Source organism: Anser anser (assembly GCF_964211835.1).
Source record: "Anser anser genome assembly, contig: HAP1_SCAFFOLD_446, whole genome shotgun sequence".
Lineage (NCBI taxonomy): Eukaryota > Metazoa > Chordata > Aves > Anseriformes > Anatidae > Anser > Anser anser.
This window is the reverse complement of record NW_028153605.1, coordinates 34,890-57,000: the sequence shown is the minus strand read 5'-3', so window position 1 is coordinate 57,000 and position 22,111 is coordinate 34,890. Positions and strand designations below refer to the sequence as shown.

General features: G+C 67.3%; 2 protein-coding genes across 6 annotated transcripts; both read left to right on the top strand.

The window, feature by feature from the left end:
- Positions 1-4,905: 4,905 nt before the first annotated feature.
- Positions 4,906-8,570, top strand: LOC310891846 (molybdate-anion transporter-like). 2 transcript variants are annotated; one of them, XM_083854077.1, is made up of 3 exons: positions 4,906-5,418; positions 5,582-6,135; positions 6,946-8,570. In XM_083854077.1, exon 3 carries the CDS (start codon positions 6,980-6,982, stop codon positions 8,339-8,341), a length of 1,362 nt encoding a protein of 453 aa, XP_083710203.1. In that variant the 5' UTR covers positions 4,906-5,418; positions 5,582-6,135; positions 6,946-6,979; the 3' UTR covers positions 8,342-8,570. The 2 variants fall into 2 exon arrangements, with proteins under 2 accessions (XP_083710203.1, XP_083710202.1); XM_083854076.1 differs by having other exon boundaries at positions 4,907-5,418; positions 5,582-6,185.
- A 937-nt stretch (positions 8,571-9,507) lies between these two features.
- LOC310891844 (separin-like) lies at positions 9,508-21,943 on the top strand. Of its 4 annotated transcripts, none has more exons than XM_083854074.1 (31): positions 9,508-9,578; positions 10,583-10,670; positions 10,763-11,806; positions 11,922-12,026; positions 12,131-12,251; positions 12,457-12,593; positions 12,773-12,966; positions 13,083-13,325; positions 13,520-13,664; positions 13,760-13,901; positions 14,679-14,818; positions 14,905-15,039; positions 15,126-15,245; positions 15,417-15,588; positions 15,733-15,861; positions 15,952-16,108; positions 16,575-16,684; positions 16,842-18,142; positions 18,235-18,613; positions 18,723-18,881; positions 19,083-19,296; positions 19,419-19,600; positions 19,684-19,811; positions 19,885-20,007; positions 20,086-20,241; positions 20,315-20,485; positions 20,581-20,685; positions 20,801-20,913; positions 21,006-21,089; positions 21,161-21,325; positions 21,616-21,943. In XM_083854074.1, exons 2-31 carry the CDS (start codon positions 10,590-10,592, stop codon positions 21,815-21,817), a joined length of 6,657 nt encoding a protein of 2,218 aa, XP_083710200.1. In that variant the 5' UTR covers positions 9,508-9,578; positions 10,583-10,589; the 3' UTR covers positions 21,818-21,943. The 4 variants fall into 4 exon arrangements, with proteins under 4 accessions (XP_083710200.1, XP_083710198.1, XP_083710199.1 ...); XM_083854072.1 differs by lacking the exon at positions 9,508-9,578 and adding an exon at positions 9,727-9,953 and having other exon boundaries at positions 20,804-20,913; XM_083854073.1 differs by lacking the exon at positions 9,508-9,578 and adding an exon at positions 9,727-9,953 and having other exon boundaries at positions 21,161-21,307.
- Positions 21,944-22,111: the final 168 nt, after the last annotated feature.

Sequence of the window (22,111 nt, the reverse complement as noted above, 5' to 3'; positions counted from 1 at the left end):
TGCACCGTCGCACTCTCACGTGCTGTTGCACACTCATGTGCTGTCACACATTCACATGCCATCACACACGTGTGCACCATTGCACACTCACACACTGCCACACTCGCACACCATCGCAGTTACTCACCATCACACGCTCATGCACCATCGCACACTCTCACACTGTCGCACACCTACAGCGTCACTCACATTTAGCCACCGACCTGCACACGCTCTAACACTCACACTCACGTTCACACCCAGCCTCACACCTCACACTCGCCCTCATTCACAAGCCTGTACCCGCACACACTTGTCCACACCCCCCTCACACACTCACAGCCCCTCACAGTCCCACTCAGTCGCTCACCCTCACACTCACTCACACCCATCCTTACACACTCACCCTCACCCCGCACACACACTCACCCCCTCGCTCACTCTCACACTCACTCACATTCACACTCACTCACCCCCATACATGCACATCCTCACCCTCACACCCCTCACTCACTCTCACCCTCCCTCACTCACCCCCTTACACACTCACACTTACTGTCACACCTCACACCCACGCACACCCACACCCCCTCATTCTCACACTCACCCTCCCTCTCACACCCCTCACACCCGCCCTCACCCCGTCACTCACACCCACCCTCCCTCTCACCCTCACTGTCACTTGCACACTCACCCCCACTCACCCCTTACTCACTCCCACCCTCACCCCGCACCCTCACTCACGCTCACCCCCACACTCATACACTTATCCTGTCACCCCCACGCTCACGCTCACCCAACACCCTTGCTCACCCCCTTGCTCAACCCCCCTCCCTCCCACACTCACTCCCACTCCCGCCACGACCTCACACTCGCCCCGTACGCTCACTCCCACTCCCCCCCACCCACTCGCGCCCTCACCCCCACCCTTACCCTCACTCACACCCACACCCAGCCTCACTGCCCCCACACTCACAGTCACACACACCCTCACTCCCCCTCACCCCCCCCCACACTCACACCTACCCCCACCCTCACACTCCCCCCGCTCTCCCCTCACACTCCCCCCCCTCTCCCCCTCACACTCCCCCACACTCCCCCTCACCCTCCCTCCCCACTCACACTCACAGTCCCCGGCTCGCACCCGTCCCCGCTCACACCCGCTCACCCCCCTCACACTCACCCTCTCCGCACACTCCCCCCCCCTCACACTCCCCCCCCGCACTCACACTCCCTCCCTCTCCCCCCCCTCCCCGTCCCCCCCCCCCCAGCCGCCCCCAGCCCCCGCCCCGTCCCGGTTCCCGTCCCCCCGCGCCCCCCCCGCTCACCGAGGCGCCCCCCCAGCAGCGCTCCCCGCCGGTTGGTGACGTCGTGGAGCCGCCGCGGGGCCGGCAGCGCCCCCAGGCAGCCCAGCATCGGGCCGGGACCGGCACCGGGCCGGGACGCCGGGAACGGGACGGGAACGGGCACCGGGCACCGGCACCGGCACCGCCACCGCGGAGCGGCCCCGGCCCCGCCGCCACCGGGCCCCGGGCACCGGCACCGGGCGCGGCCCCGCTCGGCCCCGGCCCCGCCACGGCGGAGCCGCGGAGAGACCGCCCCGGGGGGGGGCGGGGCGGGGCGGGGGCACCGGCGCGGGGCGGGGGGCGCGGGGGCACCGGGGGGATCGGGGGGACACGGGGCGACCGGAGGGAGCGGGGGGGACGGGGGACCGGGGGAACCGCGACGGGACGGGGGGAGCGGGGGCACTGGGACGGGGCGGGGGGGGACGGGGGACACGGCGGGGGACAGGGATGGGGCCGTGGGGTACAGGGGGACCCGGGGACAGGGGGACCCGGGGGTGGGGACGGGGATACGGGACGAGGGGACGGGGGCGGTGGGGGACACGGGGGACACGGCGTGTGGCACGGGGATGGGGGCACGGGGACGGGGGCACGGGGACGGGGGCGGGGGCACGGCACGGGCGTGGGACACGGGACATGGCGCGGGACATGGGGACATGGGGAGGGACACAGGGTCCCCCAGTGGCCCCTTCCTGCTCCGCGCCAGCCGAGGCCCCAGTTAAAGGCCCCAATTAATTAAAGGCCCCAATTAATTAAAGGCCCAAATCAGAGGCCCCGATTAACCCCACCCACGGGTAAGGGGGACCAGGACATGCCCCCCCTGGTGCACGGCCCTTGCACGCTCCTGCACTTTGCACACCTTTGCACAGGGCCGCCCTGGAGGCAGCGGGCGGCAGGGCTCCGTGCAAGGGGGCCCAGGGTTGTGCAAGGCTTGCACGGGGGTGGTTTAGCGCAAGGCTTGCACAAGGGGGCAGTGCAAGGCTTGCACGGGGAACGTGTTTCTGCAGAAGTGCAACACGGGCATGAGTTAGTGCAAGGGGCATGTTATGAGGGTGTTTCCGTGCACAGGTTGCATGAGGGCTCGGTGCAAGGATTGCACAGAGGGTTTCCGTGCAAGGACTGCACAGGCGTGAGTTAGTGCAAGAGCTGCAATGGGGGGGGGAGGGGTTCTGTGCAAGAGTTGGGGGGGGGGCTGTGGAAGTGTTGCACGGGGATGCTTTGGTGCAAGGGTCACACAGAATGTTGGTGCAAGGGCTGCCCAGGGGGTTAGTGCAAGGCTTGCACGTGAGTGCCAGGCTTGCACGGGGACACGTGTGCAAGGCGGTGGTGAGCAGCGCACGTTGAGCCACAGCCCTGTGCGCGTGCAAGGGTTTGCACACCGGGTGCAGATGGGCCTGGGGGGGGAGCTGCAGCAGGCCCCTTGCACACGTGTGTGCGAGGCCTCCCCGGTCACGCCGCCCCGCCCCAGAGCACACTGGGAAGCTGGGAGTGACGCCAACACCTGCGGTGCTCCCGGGGCACGCTGGGACACGGGGCCACACGCCAAGGGCCCCGGGTGCTCCTGGGGCACGACGGGACACGGGGCGTCACGCCAGTCCCGGGGCACGCTGGGACACGGGCTGTCACGCCAGCCTGCGCGTGCACCAGGCCCTGCACCCGTGGCCGGGAGGCGCTGGGGGGCACAGGACCTCGCACGAGGCCTCGTGGGGCTGGGGGGCGTGCACGAGAGTGTGCAAGCACGTGCACATGCAAGACCATGCACGGGTGCATGAGTGTGCACAGGTGAGCAAGCATGTCTGCAAGACCACACGTGTGTGATGATGGCGCACCAGTGTGGGGGTATGCACGTGTGCAAGGCCTTGCACGCTGGTGGTGATGCAGAAGTGAGTGCACATCTGCAAGCGCGCATGAGCCTATGTGAGCACGCGTGAGTGTGCAAGCATGCCCACGTGCAAGACCATGCATTGCACAATGCTGCACATGTGTGTCAGCATGTGTGAGCGTGCAGGTGTGCAAGACCACATGCACGCAGCAATGCACACGCATGTGATCATGCATGTGTGTGCACACCCCTGCCGTGCCTTGAGGTGCGTGTGCCCTCTGTGCGTTGCACACACACCAGGTGTGACCCCGGCACCAGCAGCCCCCCCCCTCACACCTCCCCGCCCCCCCCCAGGCACCCCGGGGCAGCACGGCCACGATCCGCGTGGGGGCTGCCCCCCACGGAGACCCCCACCGGTGCTGCACGGCTCAGCACAGCCCCGCGGGGCCTGGCGCTGCACGGCCAGCTGTGGCTTTGCACAGCTTGGCACGGCTTTGCACAGCATCGTGTGGCTTTGCACGGCGTTTCATGGCACAGTTTTGCATGACGTTGTACCGCTTCGCATGACATTGCACGGCTTTGCATGGCGTCTCATGGCATTGCATGGCTTTGCACGGTGTTTCATGCCACAGTTTTACATGCCATCGTACCGCTTTGCACGGCATCACACGGCTTTGCACAGCAACGCGTGCCACGGCTCAGCATGTTGTTGTACCACCTTGCACAGCGTTGCATGGCTCTGCACAGCATTTCGTGCTGTGGTTTTGCACAGCTTTGCTCCACTTTGCACGGCACTGCGTGGCTTTGCATGGCATTTCACGCCGCGTTTCAAAGCATTGCAGGACTATATGTGGCATCGCACCACGTTACATAGCCTTGCACTGCTTTGCACGACCACACATGGCTTTGCACGGCATTGTGAACAGTTTTGCACAGTATTGCACGGCTTTGCACGGCGTTCCACAGTTTTCCACAGCATTGCACAGTTTTGCATGGCATCGCATGCCTTTGCACGGCTTTACACAGCATTGCACGCCTTTACACACACCCCCCGGGGGCCTGCCGAGGCGTGGCACGCCGCAGAGCTGGGGGGGGCCGGCGGCACCTCCCGCCCGGGGGCCCTGGCGCCGCAGCACTGAACAAAGCCCCCATTGAGCTCGGGCGTCTCCAACCCAAATTTTTTCCATGACCACATCGCCCCCCCCCTCCCTTCGGGGGGGTCCCCACCACCTCCACCCCCACCCGGGCCCCCGCGAGGAGGGGGAGGAGGGGGCGGGGCCAGGGAGGGGCGTCGACCGCACGCCTTGCACACGCGTGTGCAACATCGGCACCCACGTGCCCGGGGGGGCCTGGCATGTGCAAGTGTCCTGGTCCCATGCCCCCGTGCCCCCCCCATGTCCCCCCATGCCCCCCCCGTGTCCCTCCATCCCCCATGTCCCCGTGCCCCCCCATATCCCCGTGTCCCCCTGTGTCCCCCCCCACGCCTCCCCCATGTCCCCGTGTCCCCCCCACGTCCCGCCCGTGCCCCCCCATGTCCCCCTACCCCGATGTCCCCCCGTGTCACCCCCATCCCCCGTGTCTCCCCGTGCCCCCCCCGTGCCCCCCCCCCCGCTCCCGTGTCCCCCCCGCCCCCCGTGACGGGGTGGGGGGGGTGCAGCTGCCTGCCCCCGGCCCCGTGCACGCGTGGGAGCGCCCACGTGAACCCCCCCGCCCGGCTGAGCCGGCTTTAGGCTATAAATACCCCACCGGGGGGGGAGGCGCGGGGGGGGGGCAGCGCCATGGGGCTGGCGTGGCGCGGCCAGCGGCTCCGCAGCCCCCCGTGTCCCCCACCGTGCCCCCCCCCCTGCTGCCCCCCCCCCTGCTGCCCCCACCCCTGCTGCCCCCACCCCTGCTGTCCCCCCCCCTGCTGTCCCCCCCCCTGCTGCCCCCCCTGCTCAGCCCCCTGCCAGCCCCCTTGTCACCCCCCCTGCTGCCCCCCCCCGTGTCCCGTCCTCCCCTGCTGCCACCCCCCCTGCTGCTCCCCCCCGGGCTGCCCCTCGCCTTGCTGCCTCTCTCGCCACCCCCCCTCGTGTCACCCCCCCTGCTGCCGCCCCCCTTGCTGCCCCCCCCCCTGCTGCCCCCCCCCGTGCCGCCCGCCCGCCGTGCCCTGCTGCCCCCCCCCCCCAGCCTGCCCCCGGTGCCCCCCCCGGTGCCCTCTCGGGTGCCCCCCCCCGCCCTGCCGCCCGCGGCTCAGCATCAAGTGAGGGGGGCGCGGTGACCCCCCCCGGGACCCCGGTGAGTGCGGGGGAAACTGAGGCACGGGCAGGGCGGGGGGGATGAAAGGCAGGGGGGAGTCATGCAAGGCGGGAGGGGGCGTTTGCACGGGGATGGGGGGGTGAGGAGAGTTGGGGGCGATTGCACAGGGCTTGGGGCAATTGCACAAGGTGTTTGTCCCCAGGCGGGGCATTTGCACAAGGTATGGGGCAGTTGCACGAGGCCCGGGGCAGCTGCACCAGCACGGGGCAGTTACGCGAGGCCCAGGAGGGGCGCGCGGGGCCGAGCGCCCCCGAGTGGAGCCGAACGGAGCCGAATAGGCCCGAGTGGGACCGAGCGGGGCCGAACAGGGCCGAACGGAGCCGAGCGGGGCCGAACAGGGCCGAGTGGGGCCGAGCAGGGCCGAACGGAGCCGAGCGGCGCCGAGCGCGCCCGAGTGGAGCCGAACGGGGCCGAACGGAGCCGAACAGGCCCAAACGGAGCCGAGCAGGGCCGAGCGCTCCCGAGCGCCTCCGAAAGTCCCCGAGCGCCGCCACGTGACCTCATCCCACGTGATCTGGCGAACACGTGGCGCGCGCAGCGAGGGGCTCGCCCCCTTCCTTGAGCAGGCGCATGCGCGCGGCCCTCCACCCCCCCCCCCCAATCCGGGCGGGGTGGGCGCAGGGCCCTTCTCACGTGACGCGCGCCAAGATGGCGGCGCCCGCGGAGGCGGCCGGCGCCAAGCGGAAGCGGAAGTGGGTGCGTGGAGGCGCCGGGGTGCGCGGCCGGTCCCCCCCGCTGAGGGGCAGGTGGGGGGGGGCGGGGGGGGGGCTCTGCTGGTTTTGGGGGTGTCCCGGGGATTTTAGGGGGCTTGGGGGGGCTGGGGGGTTCGGAGCGGCCGGGGGAGGGGCGGCCTGGTGGGTGGAGGAGGGGCCCGGGGGATTTGGGGGGACCTGGGTGGGGCTGACGGGGGGCTTGGGGGGATCCCGGTGAATGTGGGGGGCCCTGGGGGATTTTTAGGGGCTTTGGGGGGGGGGCTGGGGGACTTTAGGAGGGTTCTGGCGGGGCTGGGGGGCGTTTAGGGGCCCTGGGAGGCCTCTGGACAATGGGAGAGGCCCGGGGGGGTCTGTGGGGCGGGGGGGTGTCAGTGGGAGAGTGTGTATGGGGGGGTCGGGGGGGGTGTATGGCGTGGGAAGGGGGGGCCGGGGGAGGCATGGATGGGGCGAATGGTGTGGGGAGGGCGTTTGGGGGTGTTTGGGTTGGGGGGGTCAGCAGGGGTGTGCATAGGGAGGGGAGCTTGGGGGAGTGTCCATAGGGCGGGGGGGGCTATATGAAGGGAGAGGGCTCTATGCGAGGGGGTCTATAGGGCGGGGAGGTCCAGCAGGGGGTGCACAGCTCAGTCCCACAGCCACCCAGGGGTGCGCAGGGCGGGGGGGTCGCCGTGTGCCCAGGCCGGGGCCTCCTCCCGCTGCCCCCCAGCCCCCTGCTGGCGCTCCCAGCCCATTGCCTCAGCATTGTCTCGGGGGGGTTACCGATCACCCACCTTACTCCCTTTCCCCCCCCCCACAGCCGCCCCCGGGATGCCCGCAGGGCTGGGCGCGCCATGCTGCTCGCCGCCTATGCCGCCCTCGCCCTGCTGCTGGCAGCGGCGCTGGGGCTGGAGCTGGCCGCCCGCCACTCGCGCCCCCCTGCTGCCGCCGCCCCCCCCGGCGCCAACCCGGCCTTTGCCCGCTTCCAGCGGGGCTTCCTGCGCGGCTACCTGCCCGCGCTGGCCGCCGACTGGCTGCAGGGGCCGTACCTGTACAAGCTGTACCAGCACTATGGCTTCGTGGAGGCGCAGATCGCTGCGCTCTACGTCTGCGGCTTCGCCTCCAGTGTCCTCTTCGGGCCCGTGGCCGCCTCGCTGGTGGACACGCTGGGCCGCCGGGCGTCGTGCGTGCTCTTCTCGCTGACCTACTCGGCCTGCTGCCTCACCAAGCTGTCCCGTGACTACCTGGTGCTGGCAGCGGGGAGGGTGCTGGGCGGGCTGTCCACGGCGCTGCTCTTCTGCGCCTTCGAGGCCTGGTACGTCCATGAGCACGTGGAGCACCACGACTTCCCGGCAGAGTGGGTGCCCGCCACCTTCTCGCGGGCAGCCTTCTGGAACCACGTGGTGGCCGTGGGGGCCGGGGTGGTGGCCAACGCCGCCGCCGAGTGGCTGCGGCTGGGCCCGGTGGCGCCCTTTGTGGCGTCCATCCCGCTGCTGGTTCTGGCGGGTGCCGTGGCCTTGAAGGACTGGGACGAGAACTATGGCAAGAAGCGGGCGCTCGCCAAGACCTGCGCGGACGGCCTGCGGCGCCTTCTGGCGGACCGGCGCGTGCTGCTGCTGGGCACTGTCCAGGCGCTCTTCGAGAGCGTCATCTACATTTTCGTCTTCCTCTGGACGCCCGTGCTGGACCCCCATGGGCCGCCGCTGGGCATCGTCTTCTCCAGCTTCATGGCGGCCAGCATGGTGGGCGCCTCGCTGTACCGCCTGGCTGTCTCCCCAAGGTACCGCCTGCAGCCCGTCCACGTGCTCTCGCTCTCCGTCCTCGTGGGCTTCTTCTCCCTCTTCATGCTCACCTTCTCCACCAACCCCGGCCAGGAGAGCCCGGCCGAGTCCTTCGTGGCCTTCCTGCTCCTCGAGCTCTCCTGCGGGCTCTACTTCCCCGCCATGGGCTTCCTGCGGCGCAAGGCGATCCCGGAGAAGGACCGGCCGGGGGTGACGAACTGGTGCCGAGTCCCGCTCAACCTGCTGGCCTGCCTGGGGCTGCTGCTGCTGCACGGCGCCGACCGCGGGTCCGGCACCCGCAGCATCTTCTCCGCCTGCTGCGGCCTCATGCTGCTGGCGCTGCTCGCCGTCGTCGGCCTCTTCTCTGTTGTCCGCCACGATGCTGAGCTCCGGCTGCCGGCCCCGCAGGGCCAGCCTGATGCCCCCGAGCTGTGACGCAGGAGGGGGCCTCGGGGGTGCCGCTGGGGCCCCGGCGTGTGGTGTGGTGGCCCAGGGGGGAAGCCCGCCCGGCTGGTGACCCCCACGGCGCCCCCACCCTCGCGTCCTGCTGGGGACAGCGCTGGAAGCACATGGGGATGGAGTGCCGCAGGGTGAGTGCCCCCTGCGCAGCCCCGCACCCCTCACCTTCCCTTTTTTTAAAGAAAATAAAGCATTTCCGCAAGTGCTTCTGCCATGTGAGAAACTCTGTAGCCAATAACGGGCTCAGGCCAGGATCTCAGTGAGGCAGCACTGTTAGTCGCGACTGCGATGGCGGGCGTCCTCCAGGCAGGAGCGCCCCTACCAGTCACACAGCACGGCTTAGGTTTATCGACTCTCTTTCCCAACGAGCCGGCCCTCCCCTGTTTCCCCATGGACTGGGTGCTGTGGGTTAACCCAGTCGGCAGCTCAGCACCACACAGCCGTTCGCTCACCCTCCCCCCTCCCTCTCTGGGATGGGGGAGAGAAACGGGAAAGTGAAGCCTGTGGGTTGAGATAGAGACAGTTTATTAGGACATAGAGTAATAATAATAATAATAATATGTACAAAACAAGTGATGCACAATGCAATTGCTCACCACCCGCTGACCGATGGCCAGCCTATCCCTGAGCACTTGGTCCCCCCAATCCACCCAGCCCCCAGCTATGACCCCAGATGGCATGGAACACCCCTCTGGCCAGTTTGGGTCAGCTGTCCTGGGTCCACCCCCCCCCAGCTCCTGCTGCACCCCCAGCCTGCCCGCTGGCAGGACAGAGCGAGAAGCTGAAAAGTCCTTGGCTTGGTGTAAGCACTGCTCTGCAGCAATTAAAACACCAGCATGTTATCAGCGCTCCTCTCATCCTAACTCAAAGCATAGCACCCCACCAGCTACTAGGAGGAAAATTAACTCTGTCCTAACTGAAACCAGGACATGGGATACTCCAGGTTCACAACCTATCTGGTGCTTCACAGACAATGCATGGCCTTCAGTTGCGGGCCTGTTACTTTTCAAGTTTCGTTTGACTTTTTACTCTTTGAAGTGGTAATGTTTTTTCACTTACCTGACTTGACTTGACACCGTGTTTTTTGCCTAGTTGCTGTAAGGATTCTGGTTGTCTGCATTTTACAAGGTCTGCTAAGCTCTCTTACCGCTGCAAGCACATCTCGATGCCACCTTCCTTCCCTCTGAACAGTGTAACTCTGCAAAAACAACAGGTTTATTCCCACACCCCCATTTATTTTTTTTTGCATCGCGTTCCCTCCCTGCGCTCAGGACCCCCCCATTGCAGGGGGCCCCAACTTGCCCCCCCAGTTACGCAGGGTCCCTACACGCCCCCCGCCCCGCTTACACAGAGTCCTTACAACCCCCCCCCGTTACATGGGGTCCCAACTTGCCCCCCCCCCCCCCACGGGGTCCCCATATTCCCTCCTCCCATTACACGCACCGCGCGCATGCGCGGATCCGTGCGAGGACTACAAGTCCCGGCGTGCCCCGCGCGGGGCGGCCCGTCCTGATTGGCTGCGGTGCGGCTATTTGAACGGGGCGCGCGGCGGGGATCGCGGCCGTGCCTACGGGAAGCGGCAGCGCGGGTGAGCGGGGGCGGGCCTCGGGGCCGGGGGCTGTAAGGTCGGGGCGGGGGGGCTCGGGGGCATCCTGAGGGGCGGGGGGGGGCCTGCAGGGCCTGGGGGGCAGCTGAGGGGCAGGGGGGTCTCCGTAGGCCCCTTGGGGGCTGAGGGGCAGGAGGGGGGCACTGCAGGGCCCGCGGGGGGGTATGAGGGGTTGGGGGGGTCCTGCAGGGCCTAAGGGGGGGGCTGAGGGGCTGGGGGGAGGGCGCCAGGGCCTGCTGGGGCCCTGCAGGTCCTGGGGGAGGCCGAGAGGTGGGCCCGGGGACAGCCCTTCTGGCTTGGGAGGGGGCTCTGAGGTGGGGCTGGGGGGGCCTCTAGGAACCGGGGGGTCTTTGGGGCTCTAGAGGGGTGTAGGGGTTGAGGCGTGGTGGGGGGTACGTGAGCAGACCCGGGGGGGATGGGGGCCCTGAGGCCTGAGGGGGGAGCTGGGGAGGGGTTTGGGGGGGGATGTGAGCACTGAGGGGGCTGAGGAGCAGTTCTGGGAGCTGCCCCCAAGCAGCAGGGGCTGTGGCAGGGATGTAAACCCGGGGGGGTGGGGCTGTGAGCACCAGGCCCCCCAGCACCCCCTTACCTCCCCCCTCGCTGCCCCCCAGGGCTGCCATGAAGCACCTCCGGGGCGCTGATTTTGTGGCACGCACCGCCAGCAGGGAGGGCACTGAGGCACTGCTGGCGGAGCTGTTGGTGAGTTGGGGGGGGGGGGCCCAGCTCTGCACGAGGGCTGGGACCCCCTGCTGGGGGGCCAAAACTCTCTTTCTATCTCCCTCCCTCTCCAGCAAAGCCTCTCCTGCCCCCTGGGGCCGCCGGACGCCACGCAGAGCACGGTGTGCGACCGAATCCTGCGAGCCTGTGTGCAGCGCCTGGGTGAGCTGGGCGGGGAGCCGGAGGGCTGCCTCGAGCATGCCACCAGCCTCCTGGGGCTGGCTGAGGCAGCCTGTGGGGGCTACGTGGCCTCGGCCGTCCCCCCACCATCCCCCCTCTACCTGGAGAAGATCCTCTACCACCTGCTGCGCAACGCGGCCGCCGGGGGCTGCGACACTGCCCGCGAGCGAGCGGCCGAGCTCCTCCTTGCCCACCTGCGCGCCCCCCAGCCCGGCCGCTCGCCCCGCGCTGACTTCACTGCCATCGCCCGCAGCGGCTTCGTCGTGCTGTGGAACAGGGCAGACGGCCTGGGGGGCCGCCTGCGGGCCCTGCGCTTCCTCCTGCTGCTGGAGGACGAGGAGGAGGGCGCCCTGCTGCCGCTGGAGCCGCCCTTCTTCACCTCGCAGACGGCGCGCCAGGCGGCCGCCGCCGCGCTCTCCGAAGCCCCCCGCGTGCCACCCTCAGCCTTGCTGGGCCGACAGCTCGGGGGCTGCCTCCTCACCCTGCGCCGGGATGCGCCACGACCCCCCGGCCTGCCGCAGGCCTTCTGCTTCTTCGAGCTGGCGTTGGAGCAGTGCCGGCAGCTCTGCAGGAGCGGCTGCTACGGCGAGGCGGAGGAGGCGGCAGAGGATGCCCGCTGCTTCTTGGGCAGCTCCGGGGCGCTGCTGGGTGAGCCCCTGGGCCTCCTGGAGGCAGCGGTGAGGCTGAGCCGGGCGCTGGCCGAGGGCTCGAGGCCGGCAGGGCCCTATCTCTCGCAGGCAGCGGCGGCGCTGGGCGGCGCAGCCGAGGCTTCGGAGCGTCTCCTGCGGCTGCTGGCCGAGGGCTGCCAGCTCGTGGTGTTGGCCCTGGGCGAGCACGCCAAGAGGAGCCCACGGCAGCCCCTGGGCCGCGAGGACGTGCTCGGTCTCTACGCCTTTGTGGAGGGGCACTGCCGTGTCCTCGGCCAGCTGCTGCAGAGGGTGAGGCTTCGGGAGCTGGGCTAGCGCCTAATGAGGGCTCCCCCGCTAATTGGAGTGGCCGGGGGGAAGCTGTAACCTCACTGGTGGCCGCGCGGTCACCTCCTGCCTTCTGCAGGTTCCCCCCGACGGCACGAGGCAGAGGCTAGCACTAAAGCAGCTGCTCTACCACAGCCTCCAGCTCTTCACCAGCGTGGCGTACGATGCCTTCCAGTGCTCCCAGGTGCCAGAAGCAGCGGGGCCAGTCCCTTGGGGGGGCTCCAGGGGCTGCTCGAGCCACCCCAGGGGTGTTTCTGCAGTCCCCGACAGCCACCGTGTCCCCTGCAGGCGGCCGGGTGGCTGGGGCTGGAGCGGCTGACATCAGGCTGCCGGGGCACCGTGGCGCGGATGCTGGAGGCGCTGGAGGGGCTCCCTGACGCCGAGCGAGCGAAGTACCTCGATGTCACCGGTCAGTGTCCCCACACCTGGCTGCCTGGGGCGAGCATGCTCACGCAGCTTACCGCCGGCCCCTCTTTGTGCCCCTGGGAGCATTTTGAGGGGCACCGATGGGGGCGAGGGCTCCTCGGCCACCTGCAGTGCCTGGCTGGGATGAGGAGGATGGGGGGCGTTGAATTTGCAGCACATCTTTGATGTTTCTCTCTTCCCTGCAACAGCATCGTGCACATTTAAGCTGGCCTACATCTTCTACAACCAGAACCTTCACGAGGAGGCCAGCTCCGTCTCTGAGCTCTTCTGCCAGACGCTGGAGACGACGGATGCTTACAAATACTCTGAGGTCCCCCATGAAAGGGTGAGCGGTGTCCTGACTTTCTGAGCCCAAAGGGGGCCGAAGGCTTTGAGCTGTGGCCTGGGGGAGCGAAGGAGAGGCTGGGGAGTGGCTGGCTTCCCCCCGGGAGGGGAAGAGGCTGCGGCATGGGGCTCGGCAGGCAGGCAGGGCGCCAAAGCCGCTCCTCCGCGCTCTCTCTGCAGCTGCACAGATGCTTCAGGCTGCAGGTGGAAAGCTACCGAAAGCAGGGCCGGCTGGAGAGCGCCCTGGCCTCCACTGTGCAGTGGCTGGCGGCGCTGCGGGGCCGCCTCGTGGAGCTGCTGGCCGAGCCCGTCTCCCTCTGGGTCCGAGTGAAAACCGACGCCGTGAAGCACGGAACTGAGGAGCTGCGGCTGAGGTGAGGGAAGCCTGGCGCTGCCCCACGCCTGGGGGTGCCTCAGGGGGCTCTCATGAAACCGTATCGCCGAGCCGGGCTCTGTGCAGAGCCCCCATGCGGCCCCCCCGCTCCACCAGGACCCTGAAGGAAGGCTTGGAGGGGCGCTACCCGGACGCAGGGACCTTGGTAGCCGTGCTCTTTGCGGAGCTGAAGGCGTACAAGGCCGTCCGTGCCGACACCGGGCAGGAGCGCTACAACGTCCTCTGCGACCTGCTGGAGATCTGCTCGGAGGAGAGCGGCCGCCTGCACGAGCGTGCCATCAGCTTAATGGAGCTGGCGCAGGTCTTGTGCTACCACAAGTATGCCCAGCAGACGGACTGGTGAGTGTGCTGCCATGCCTGCGAGCCCGTTGTCGGTCCCTGCAGGCCCCTGGGGGGCTCTCGAGGGCCCTCAGCAAGGTTTAAGGGTTCGGGGTCACATTGCCCTGGCTGGTTTGGATGCTGGTGACGTCCGCTCCTCCTCTTAAGGTGTGTTTTGGGGTGGAAGGCTGTGTTTTAACCCCTTTTTCTGACAGCTCCGCGCTGGACTCGGTGCGTGAAGCCTTGCGGCTGTTGGAGGCGGTGCCCAGGAGCGCCCAGAACCAGGAGCAGCTCCTCGACGACCGGGCACAGGCTCTGCTCTGGCTCTACATCTGCACGCTGGAGTCCAAGCTGGAGGAGGTGCGTGGGGAGACGTGACCCCGCAGCTGCTGGGGGGCGTCCTGGGGGTCCCGCATTGCCCCCCGAATGTCACTGCTGCCTTTACCCTGCCACAGGGCATAGCGAGGGAGCAGAGAGCCAAGGCTCAGGGGCAGAAGAACCTGGATGACTTCGAGCCCAACGACCTCAACTACGAGGCGGGGCTGCAGGAGAAGTTCCTGTACGACGGCATTTCCTTCAACCTGGTGACAGAGTCAGGTGAGCGCGGCAGGTTCGGGCCGTTGGCGCTGCAGAAAAGGCTCCTCCAGAGCACCTGGTTTTGGGGTGGGAGCAGGGTTCCCCTCTGTTGTGGTTTAACCCGGTCGGCAGCTAAACACCACACAGCCGTTTGCTCACCCTCCCTTCTCTCTCTCTGGGATGGTGGAGAGAATTAGAAAGAAATGAAAGCTTGTGAGTTGAGATAAAGACATTGTATTAGCACAGAAAAGAAAGGAAAATAATAATAGTGATGATGATAATACTGAAAATAGTGTGTACAAACAAGTGATGCACAATGCAATTGCTCACCACCCGCTGACCGATGGCCAGCCTATCCCTGAGCACTTGGTCCCCCCAATCCACCCAGCCCCCAGCTATGACCCCAGATGGCATGGAACACCCCTCTGGCCAGTTTGGGTCAGCTGTCCTGGGTCCACCCCCCCCCAGCTCCTGCTGCACCCCCAGCCTGCCCGCTGGCAGGACAGAGCGAGAAGCTGAAAAGTCCTTGGCTTGGTGTAAGCACTGCTCTGCAGCAATTAAAACACCAGCATGTTATCAGCGCTCCTCTCATCCTAACTCAAAACATAGCACCCCACCAGCTACTAGGAGGAAAATTAACTCTGTCCTAACTGAAACCAGGACACCCTCCCCAAGGAAGGGGGGAGGGCAATGGGGGAGGTGTGGGGACGGAAGGGCTGGCCGGGAGATGCCTGCTGGCATGCCTGGCCGTGTCCTGGTGCCGCTGCCAAGCGGCTCAGCCCCGTGCCGTGCCCTCAGCCCAGTCCAAGAGCCTGGACGAAGCCTTGGCCCTGTGGAAGCAGCTCCTGGCCTCCGAGGGTGTCCCAGCTGTGCACAGCCCTGAGCAGACCGTGGCCTCCCTGCTCATCACGGCGTCTCTCTACAGGCTGATGGCCAAGGTAGTACTGCTGGGGCTGCCAAGGGGGGCAGCGGCCTCCCCCCAGCATCATCCCTTGACACACCCATGGGTTTTTCTCACCCCCAGCCTCTGCAAGCCATGGAGAGCTACCTGCTAGTCCGAGCCCTGTGCGGCGCGCTTGGGGACAGCCTGGGCACGGCTGGCGCCCTCTGCCAGGTCACCAAACTGCTCCTCCAGCTCGAGTGCCACAGCTACGCTGAGGCAAGGCCTGTGGGGGAGCAGCAGGGAGGGAGGGCATCTCAGCTTGTCCCCGCAGCCCCAGCCCTCACAGGCTTGTTGGCTTCCAGCTCTTCCTGGAGGAGACAGAGTCCTGCTTGCAGAAAGCCGACAGCGGCAGTGATTCCTACCTGCTGCTGCAGCAAACCTGCCTGATGCTCCGCAGCCAGCTGTGCTGCGCCAGCAACCAGGTGGGTCTCCCCAGAAACCCTTTTCTGCCTCGTGTGCAGCGTTAGGGGGCAAGAGGAGACCTTAGCAGCTCTGTCTGCAACCTCTCCCTGGCGGCCTGCACCCACTTTAGCCCTGGAGATGCTCCACGCGGTGACTGGTGCCTCTTTTCCCCTCTCTGCTGCCTCCTGCAGATTGAGGAGGGCCTTGCCCTCCTGCTAGAGGTGCTCCAGAACCCGGCTCTGCAGAAGGTGGCCAAGGTGTGGTACATGCTCCGAGCCCACGTCCTGCAGCTCACTGCTGTCTACCTCAGCTTGCCGCCCGCCCGCCTCTCGCCAGAGCTCAGGCAGCGTGTCTCCGCGCAGGGTGAGCCGCTGGGGCGCTGGAAACCCTCCTTGTGTGCGGGCAAAGCCCTGCGGAAACGCGGCTGTCCCCTGAAACAGCCCCGTTTTGGGGCTGGAGGTGGGTGCCGGGGGGTCAGCCCTGACACTCACGGCCATCCTGGTGCAGGGTGGAAGACTCCTGAGACAGCTCTAGCCGAAGCCTACAAGCTTTTCCGCAGCATCATCCTCCTCCTGGTGGGCAGCGACGTGCTGGGCGCCCAGAAGCCGGCGGCGGAGGCGCAGTTCATGGATTGCGGTGAGGCACCGGTGCCGCGGGTGGGAGGACGTGGGCGCATCCCCCCCAGGGGGGAGCAGCGCCGGTCACCAGCCCTGTCCTGCGGCGCAGGGGACAACGTGCTGCAGAAGTGGCAGGTGCTGGCTGAGGTGCTGGGCTGCACGGAGTGCCTGGTGGCCCTGCTCAGCCGCGCTGAGGTGGTGTGCAGGGCCAAAGCCTTCTGCCTGGAGGCCGTCAGGCTGGCCACGAGGCTGCAGGCAAGCCGGTGGTGAGTGACCATTGGGGGGAGGGCGGGCGAGGGGGGGCGGCCATGGCACTGGTCCTGGCCTTGGGGGGCTGCCTGGTGGCCTTGGGGGGGTGGTGGTGTCCTGGTGGCCTCAGGGTGGGGAGTGTCCTAGTGGCCCCAGAGGGGCTGTCAGGATGCCTGGTGGCCCCAGGGAAGGTGTCTGGAGACCTCAGGGCGGTGCCTGGGGGTGCCTGCTGGCCCTGGGGGGGGGGGTGCCTGGTGGGGTTGCATGGAGGCCCAGAGGGTTGGTGGAGGGATTGCCTGGAGGCCTGGGGAGCAGGGTGCCTGGTCGCCCTGGGGGAGTAGGGTGCTTGGGGGTGCCTGGTGGCCCCAGGGGGTGCCTGTTGGCAGTGTCCTTGCCAGCTCACCCACGAGCTCATTCTCTGGTGCATGGTGCTGGAGCTGTGGCAGCGGGGGGTCTCTGAGGGCTGTCCTCCCCCCTTCCCAGGTGCGTTTCCTTTCTGGTGCTGAAGGCGCAGCTGGAGCTGCAGCAGAGCGACCTGGAGCTGAGCCATGCGGACCTGCAGCAGGCGCTGTTCCTGCTGGAGTCCAGCACTGGTGAGTCCCGGCTCCAGGCTGGGAGTGGGACTGGGAGCAGGGTGAGCCCCCGGCTGTGCTCGTGGAGCCGCAGCCGGGACCCTCCTGGGAAGCAGAAGCTGTGGTGCTGGCTGCACCACATGCATTTGGGTTCCTTCCCAAATTGCTCTGCCTGCAGAGTTCGACACCGCCGAGAAACAGCAAGGCCCCGTGAGGATCCTGCCTAGGAAGGGCAGACCGGGGGGCAGGAGGCAGCAGGACCCCGGCTCTGAGCCCCCCGGGGAGGACGAGGGCTTCCTGAAAGGCCCCGCGCTGGAGTTTGTGGCCATGGTGAGCGGGCTGGAGAAGGCGGCCGCGCTCAGCTCCTCGCCGCAGCTGAAACCCAAGCCGAGGAGGAGGCTGGCCTTCCTCGCCCACCCCATCGCCTGCCCCTGCTGCCTTTGCTCCGACCTGGCCCTCTCGACCCTTTGCCTCCGCTGGCTGCTCACCTGCGCCCAGGGCGAGCTGGCAGCGGGCAGTGCGGCCGAGGGGCTGGGCCTGATCCTGGCCACCCTGCGGCGCTGCGGCACCGTGGCCGCTCGCTTCGCCGCCCTGCTGCAGGACAAGCTGGGCAGCGGCGGGGATGTGCCTGCGCTGGAGCTGCTGGATGACCTGGTGGCCACCGGCTACGCTGCACTGGCCCTTCACAGCCTGGCCAGCCCCCGGCCCGAGGGGGAGCTGCCGGAGCAGCTGGAGGCCGGTTTGTCCTTCGTGGCGTCCCGCAGACCCCACCTGCCCAGCCTCGAGGTCTCCAGGGCCAGCCTCCTGCTCACCAAAGCCGTGGCCACCGTTTGCTGCCTGGCCACCAAGCACGGCAGCTCTGTGGCCGCCATCTTTGCCACCCCTTGGGCTTGGCAGCCCCTCCCCCCGAGTCCCACCGAGCCCAACGTGCCAGCGGCCGTGCTCAAGACGGAGAAGGCTCAGCCCCAGAGGGGCAGGAGCAAGGCGGCGCCAGCAGCGTCCTCGCTGCCCAAGCCCAAAGCGACGAAGACCCGGAGAGCAAAGCTCCCAGCTGTGGTGGATGCCAACCAAGCCTTCGTGCTCAGCGACTCTGAGGCCGAGCCGGCGGTGGTGCCTTGCACCCCGTGCCACAAAGCCTGTCCCCCTGCCAGGGCCCGTGCCCGGGGGGCCGCAGCAGCCCCTATGCCCAAAGCCAGAGCGAAGAACCAGAGAGCGAAGCCCCCGGCCACGGCGGGTGCCAACATCTTCGCTTCGGGCGACTCCGATGCCGAGGTGCCCCCCATTGTGATCCGGCCGGCGGCAGTGCCCTGCACCCCGCACCAGGTCTGTGCCCCCGCCAAGACACGGGGCTGGGGGGCTGCGGCTGCCCTGCACCCCAGGGCTCCCTTCACCGTGTTCAGCGACTCCTCGCCGCCGCTCAGCAAGTCCCAGCTCCTGAAAGCACCCAAAGCCCGCAGGAAGGCGAAGTCTCGCCTGCCGGTAAGTGGGGAGGGAGGGAGGCGGCCCCAAGAGGCAGCTGCGGCCCTGAGAGGCAGCTGCAGCCCCGCCACGTCCCCGTCCCGCCGCTGCAGGTGACGTTCAGTGATGACAGCGACACCGAGGATCCCAAATTGGGGCTGACCCCGGCAACCGGCAGAACCCTGGGTCCCAGCCACAGGACGCTGCAGTCAGCATCCCTCTGCCGGAGAGCTCTGCTCCCCAAACTCTCAGGGATGGAGGGCTCCCAGCTGAGCTCCTCGGAGGACAGCAGCAGCAGCACCCGGCCCCAGAGAGGGCGCAGGGCTGCGGGCACAGAGGAGAAGAGGCAGCGGGTGACCCGCAGGGCTCCGGGCAGGAGAGCCAAGGAGGAGCGGGAGCTTCTGAGAGCCATCGAGGAGGAGAAGGCAGATGAGGAGCTTGACAGCAGCTTCGAGCTCTTGCGAGCCTCCAAGGAAGAAGAGGGAGCTGCAGGTGAGCTGCGGAACGAGGACTCACTGGGAGCCTTCAAGCGCCCCGAGCTGTCATGTTGTCACCGCTGTCCCCAGCCCCAGGGACCAAAAGGCTCCGTCTCTCCCCGCAGGCAGCATCCAGCCGCCCCAGCGCAGGCAGGAGGCTGCGGACGGGGAGCACGAGGTGCTGCGGCGCGAGGCCACTGAGCACATCCCAGCAGGGCGGTGGCCGGGCAGCGGGAACCCCCTGTGCCTCGATGCCCTCTCTGCTGCCCTGCTGGCTGTGGGAGGTGAGTGAGTGCGGGGACACGTCTCGGGAGCAGGGAACCGCGGGGTGGGAAGAGGCAAACAGCAAAGCTGGGGGCACCTCTGCCAAAGCGTGTCCTTAAAGGGCAAAAACCCTACAAGTGGAGGGGAAAGCAGCAGAGGGAGAGCCAAGGTGGCCGCAGGCTCGCTGCCTAATCCTGGTGGTGTTGCTTTGCCCCTTCCAGATGTTTCCTTGCTGGACACTGCCTGCGGGTTCCTGAAAGCTGCCTTCAACTGCATCAGCCACTGCCCGCCTGGCACACTCTACAGCCAGCTCTGCCAGCTCCTGGCTCTGGCCACGGGCGACCAGGACCCCGTCTCCACCGCCTATCTGCTGTCCGAGTCGGTCTCCGTCACCATGCGCCATCAGCTGCTCAGCATCGTCCACAGGAAGCTTCAGTAGGTCCCGCGCCTCCCTGCTGGAGCCTTGCTGAGAAGGCGAAGGGGCTCAGCCAGACCCAGAGCCCTGGAGGGGTTGGTTTGGAGCAACGTTCCCCCCCCAACTGCCTCTGCCTCTGTAGCAAACTGAAGAAGTCGGCGGTGGATGCGGCTGAGCAGCTCCGAGGGCTCTCCCTGCAGGAGGACGCTCCCTCGCGCGTCCACCACCTCACCAAGCTCCAGAACCTCTTTGGCTTCAGCCCCACGGGTCTGGGGCCCCAGGAGCTCAACGGCTTCAGAGAGAAGCTGCAGCAGATCCCTGCAGGTGAGGGCTGATCCAAACAGAGCCCCGGAGGGTGCTGCCTGATGCCTTGGCCTCTACTGAAGGTCTGGGGGTGACTTTTTCAGGGGTGACTGTCTGCGTGTTGACCCTCGTGAGCATCCAGCTCTCCTCCGTGGAGGACACGCTGCTGCTGACGCGGTTGGAGAGGGGCAGCGCTCCCATCACTGTCCGCATCCCGACTGCGTTTACCAAGGTGAGGGAAGGGCTCGGAGTGGAGCAGCCGGGATGAGCCCGGGGCTGGAATCACGGCTCCCTTCCTCCCCTAGGCCCCGCTGAGCTCGGTGCTGAGTGACTTCGACACCATCCAGAAGGAGCAGAAGGAAACCAGCAGCTGCACCAACAAGCGAGACTGGTGGCTGTGCCGCTCCGAGCTGGACCGTAGGATGAAGGTAGGCGAGAGGCACCCCGTGCCCCCCACACCTGGGTGTGACACTCGGACCCCCCTGTGATTCTGTCATCTCTCACAGAGCCTCATCGAGACCCTGGAGATGGAGGTGCTGGGCTGCTGGAAGGGAGCGCTGCTCCCCACCAGCCAGGAGCCTGTGCTGGCCGAGGAAGCCGCCCACCTCTTTGCCCAGCTCCGTCCCTGCGGCTGGCAGGGCTCGGACCCGGCGCTGCTCAAGGTGCTGAGCTCCCCGGGCTGGGGCAGGGCACGGGGGGAGCTCTGCCTCCGCTCACGCCTGCCCCTTGCCGCAGGTCGTGCTGAACGCCGCTCCCCTCCTCACCCCTGCTGACGTGCGAGCCCTGGCCGTGGGGCTGTGCCCGGCGCAGCCCTGCAAAGCGCAGCTCCTCCTGCAAGAGGCCCTGGAGAAGCGGAGGAGCTGCGCCCAGGCGCCTGGCGGCTCCCTCGTCCTCGTGCTGGATAAAGTGAGAGCCTGCCCCTGCCACTTCTCCCTCAGCTCAGACGTTCGCTGCGTCGCTCACGCCTTCCTCTCCTTCCTCCTCCTCCTCTTCCCCTGCAGCACCTGCAGAAGCTGCCCTGGGAGAGCATGGCGTGCCTGCGCACCCTGCCCGTCACCCGCCTCCCGTCCCTGCACTTCCTCCTCAGCTACAGTCTGGCACAGAGGGTGAGTGGAATGGGGGGACCCTGGCTCTGCGCGGGGCTTGGGACCCCTCGAGGCTGGTGCTGGGCTGGGGCTGACTTGTGATTATTTTTTTTTTTCCTTCCTTCTCCCCCCACAGCAGGCAGGCTCTGTGCTGTGCCGTGGCATCAACCCCACCAGGACCTTCTACATCCTCAACCCCCAGAACAACCTCCCGAGCACTGAAGAGCGCTTCCGGAGCTGGTTTGAGAGGTGAGGAGCAATCGGGGCGCACAGAGTGGGGAAGGGGGGGGGGTCCATGTCCGCTCCCCCCTTTCTGTGACTTCTCACCTCCTCTCCTGCAGCGAGCAGGGCTGGAGCGGAGTCACAGGAGCCATCCCCAGCCAGGAGCAGATGCAGGCAGCGCTGCTGGAGCACGACCTCTACATGTGAGTGCCCATAACAGTGCTGTGCCGTGCCATCGTGCTCACCCTGCTCACCCTGCTCTTGTTCCTGGCAGCTACGCAGGGCACGGGGCGGGTGCCCGCCTGCTGGACGGGACGGCCATCGCCCGACTGGACTGCAGCGCCGTGGCCCTGCTCTTTGGCTGCAGCAGTGCTGCGCTAGCTGTGCGTGGCCGCCTCGAGGGCTCCGGCATCATCCTCAAGTACATCCTGGCCGGCTGGTGAGGCGAGGAGGGGGGGGGGTGTGGCTTTTGGGGGGCAGATGGAGTCTTTGCCCCCTTCCCTTCTTGCCTTTTTTTTTGCCCCACTCCCCCCTCGCTGCTTTTTATTGCCCCCCCCCCCTCCCCCCCGGCTTTTTCCTGTGCTGGTAAGCAGTAACCATTCTCCTTGTCCTCCTCTCAGTCCTGATCACTTTCATCTGACTGATCTGGGGCCAGAGAGGCGACTGGCGGGGGGAGGGGGGGGGCATGGCACCCAGCCCTGCTGGCCTTAACACCCTTTTTTCTCCCAGCCCCCTCGTCCTGGGGAACCTGTGGGACGTGACCGACCGTGACATCGACCGCTACGCTGAGGCGCTGCTGCAGGGCTGGCTGCGGGCAGGCACCGGTGCCCCCCTCCTGCACTACGTGGCCCAGGCGCGCCAAGCCCCCCGTCTCAAGCACCTCATCGGGGCTGCCCCCGTCGCCTACGGCCTGCCCGTGTGTCTGCAGTGACAGCCGCTGTCACCCCCTGGTGTACCCCTTGCCCTGGGGAGGCAGCTGGGGGCTTTCCTACTCTTTTAATTTATTTTAATTCCGCTGGGTTTTATGTTCTGAGGTAATAAAGCTGTTCCCCTTGAACGTGGGTGGTGTGCGCTTGTATCACGGACTCACAGAAGCACAAGGTGGGAAAGGACCGGGCTCCTCGAGTCCAGCCCTCCTTCTTGCAGCACTACTCCCCATTAAGCTACTCCATCCTAAATCCTATGCTGTAGCACCTCCTCCATGCACTTCGTGAACACCCCCAGG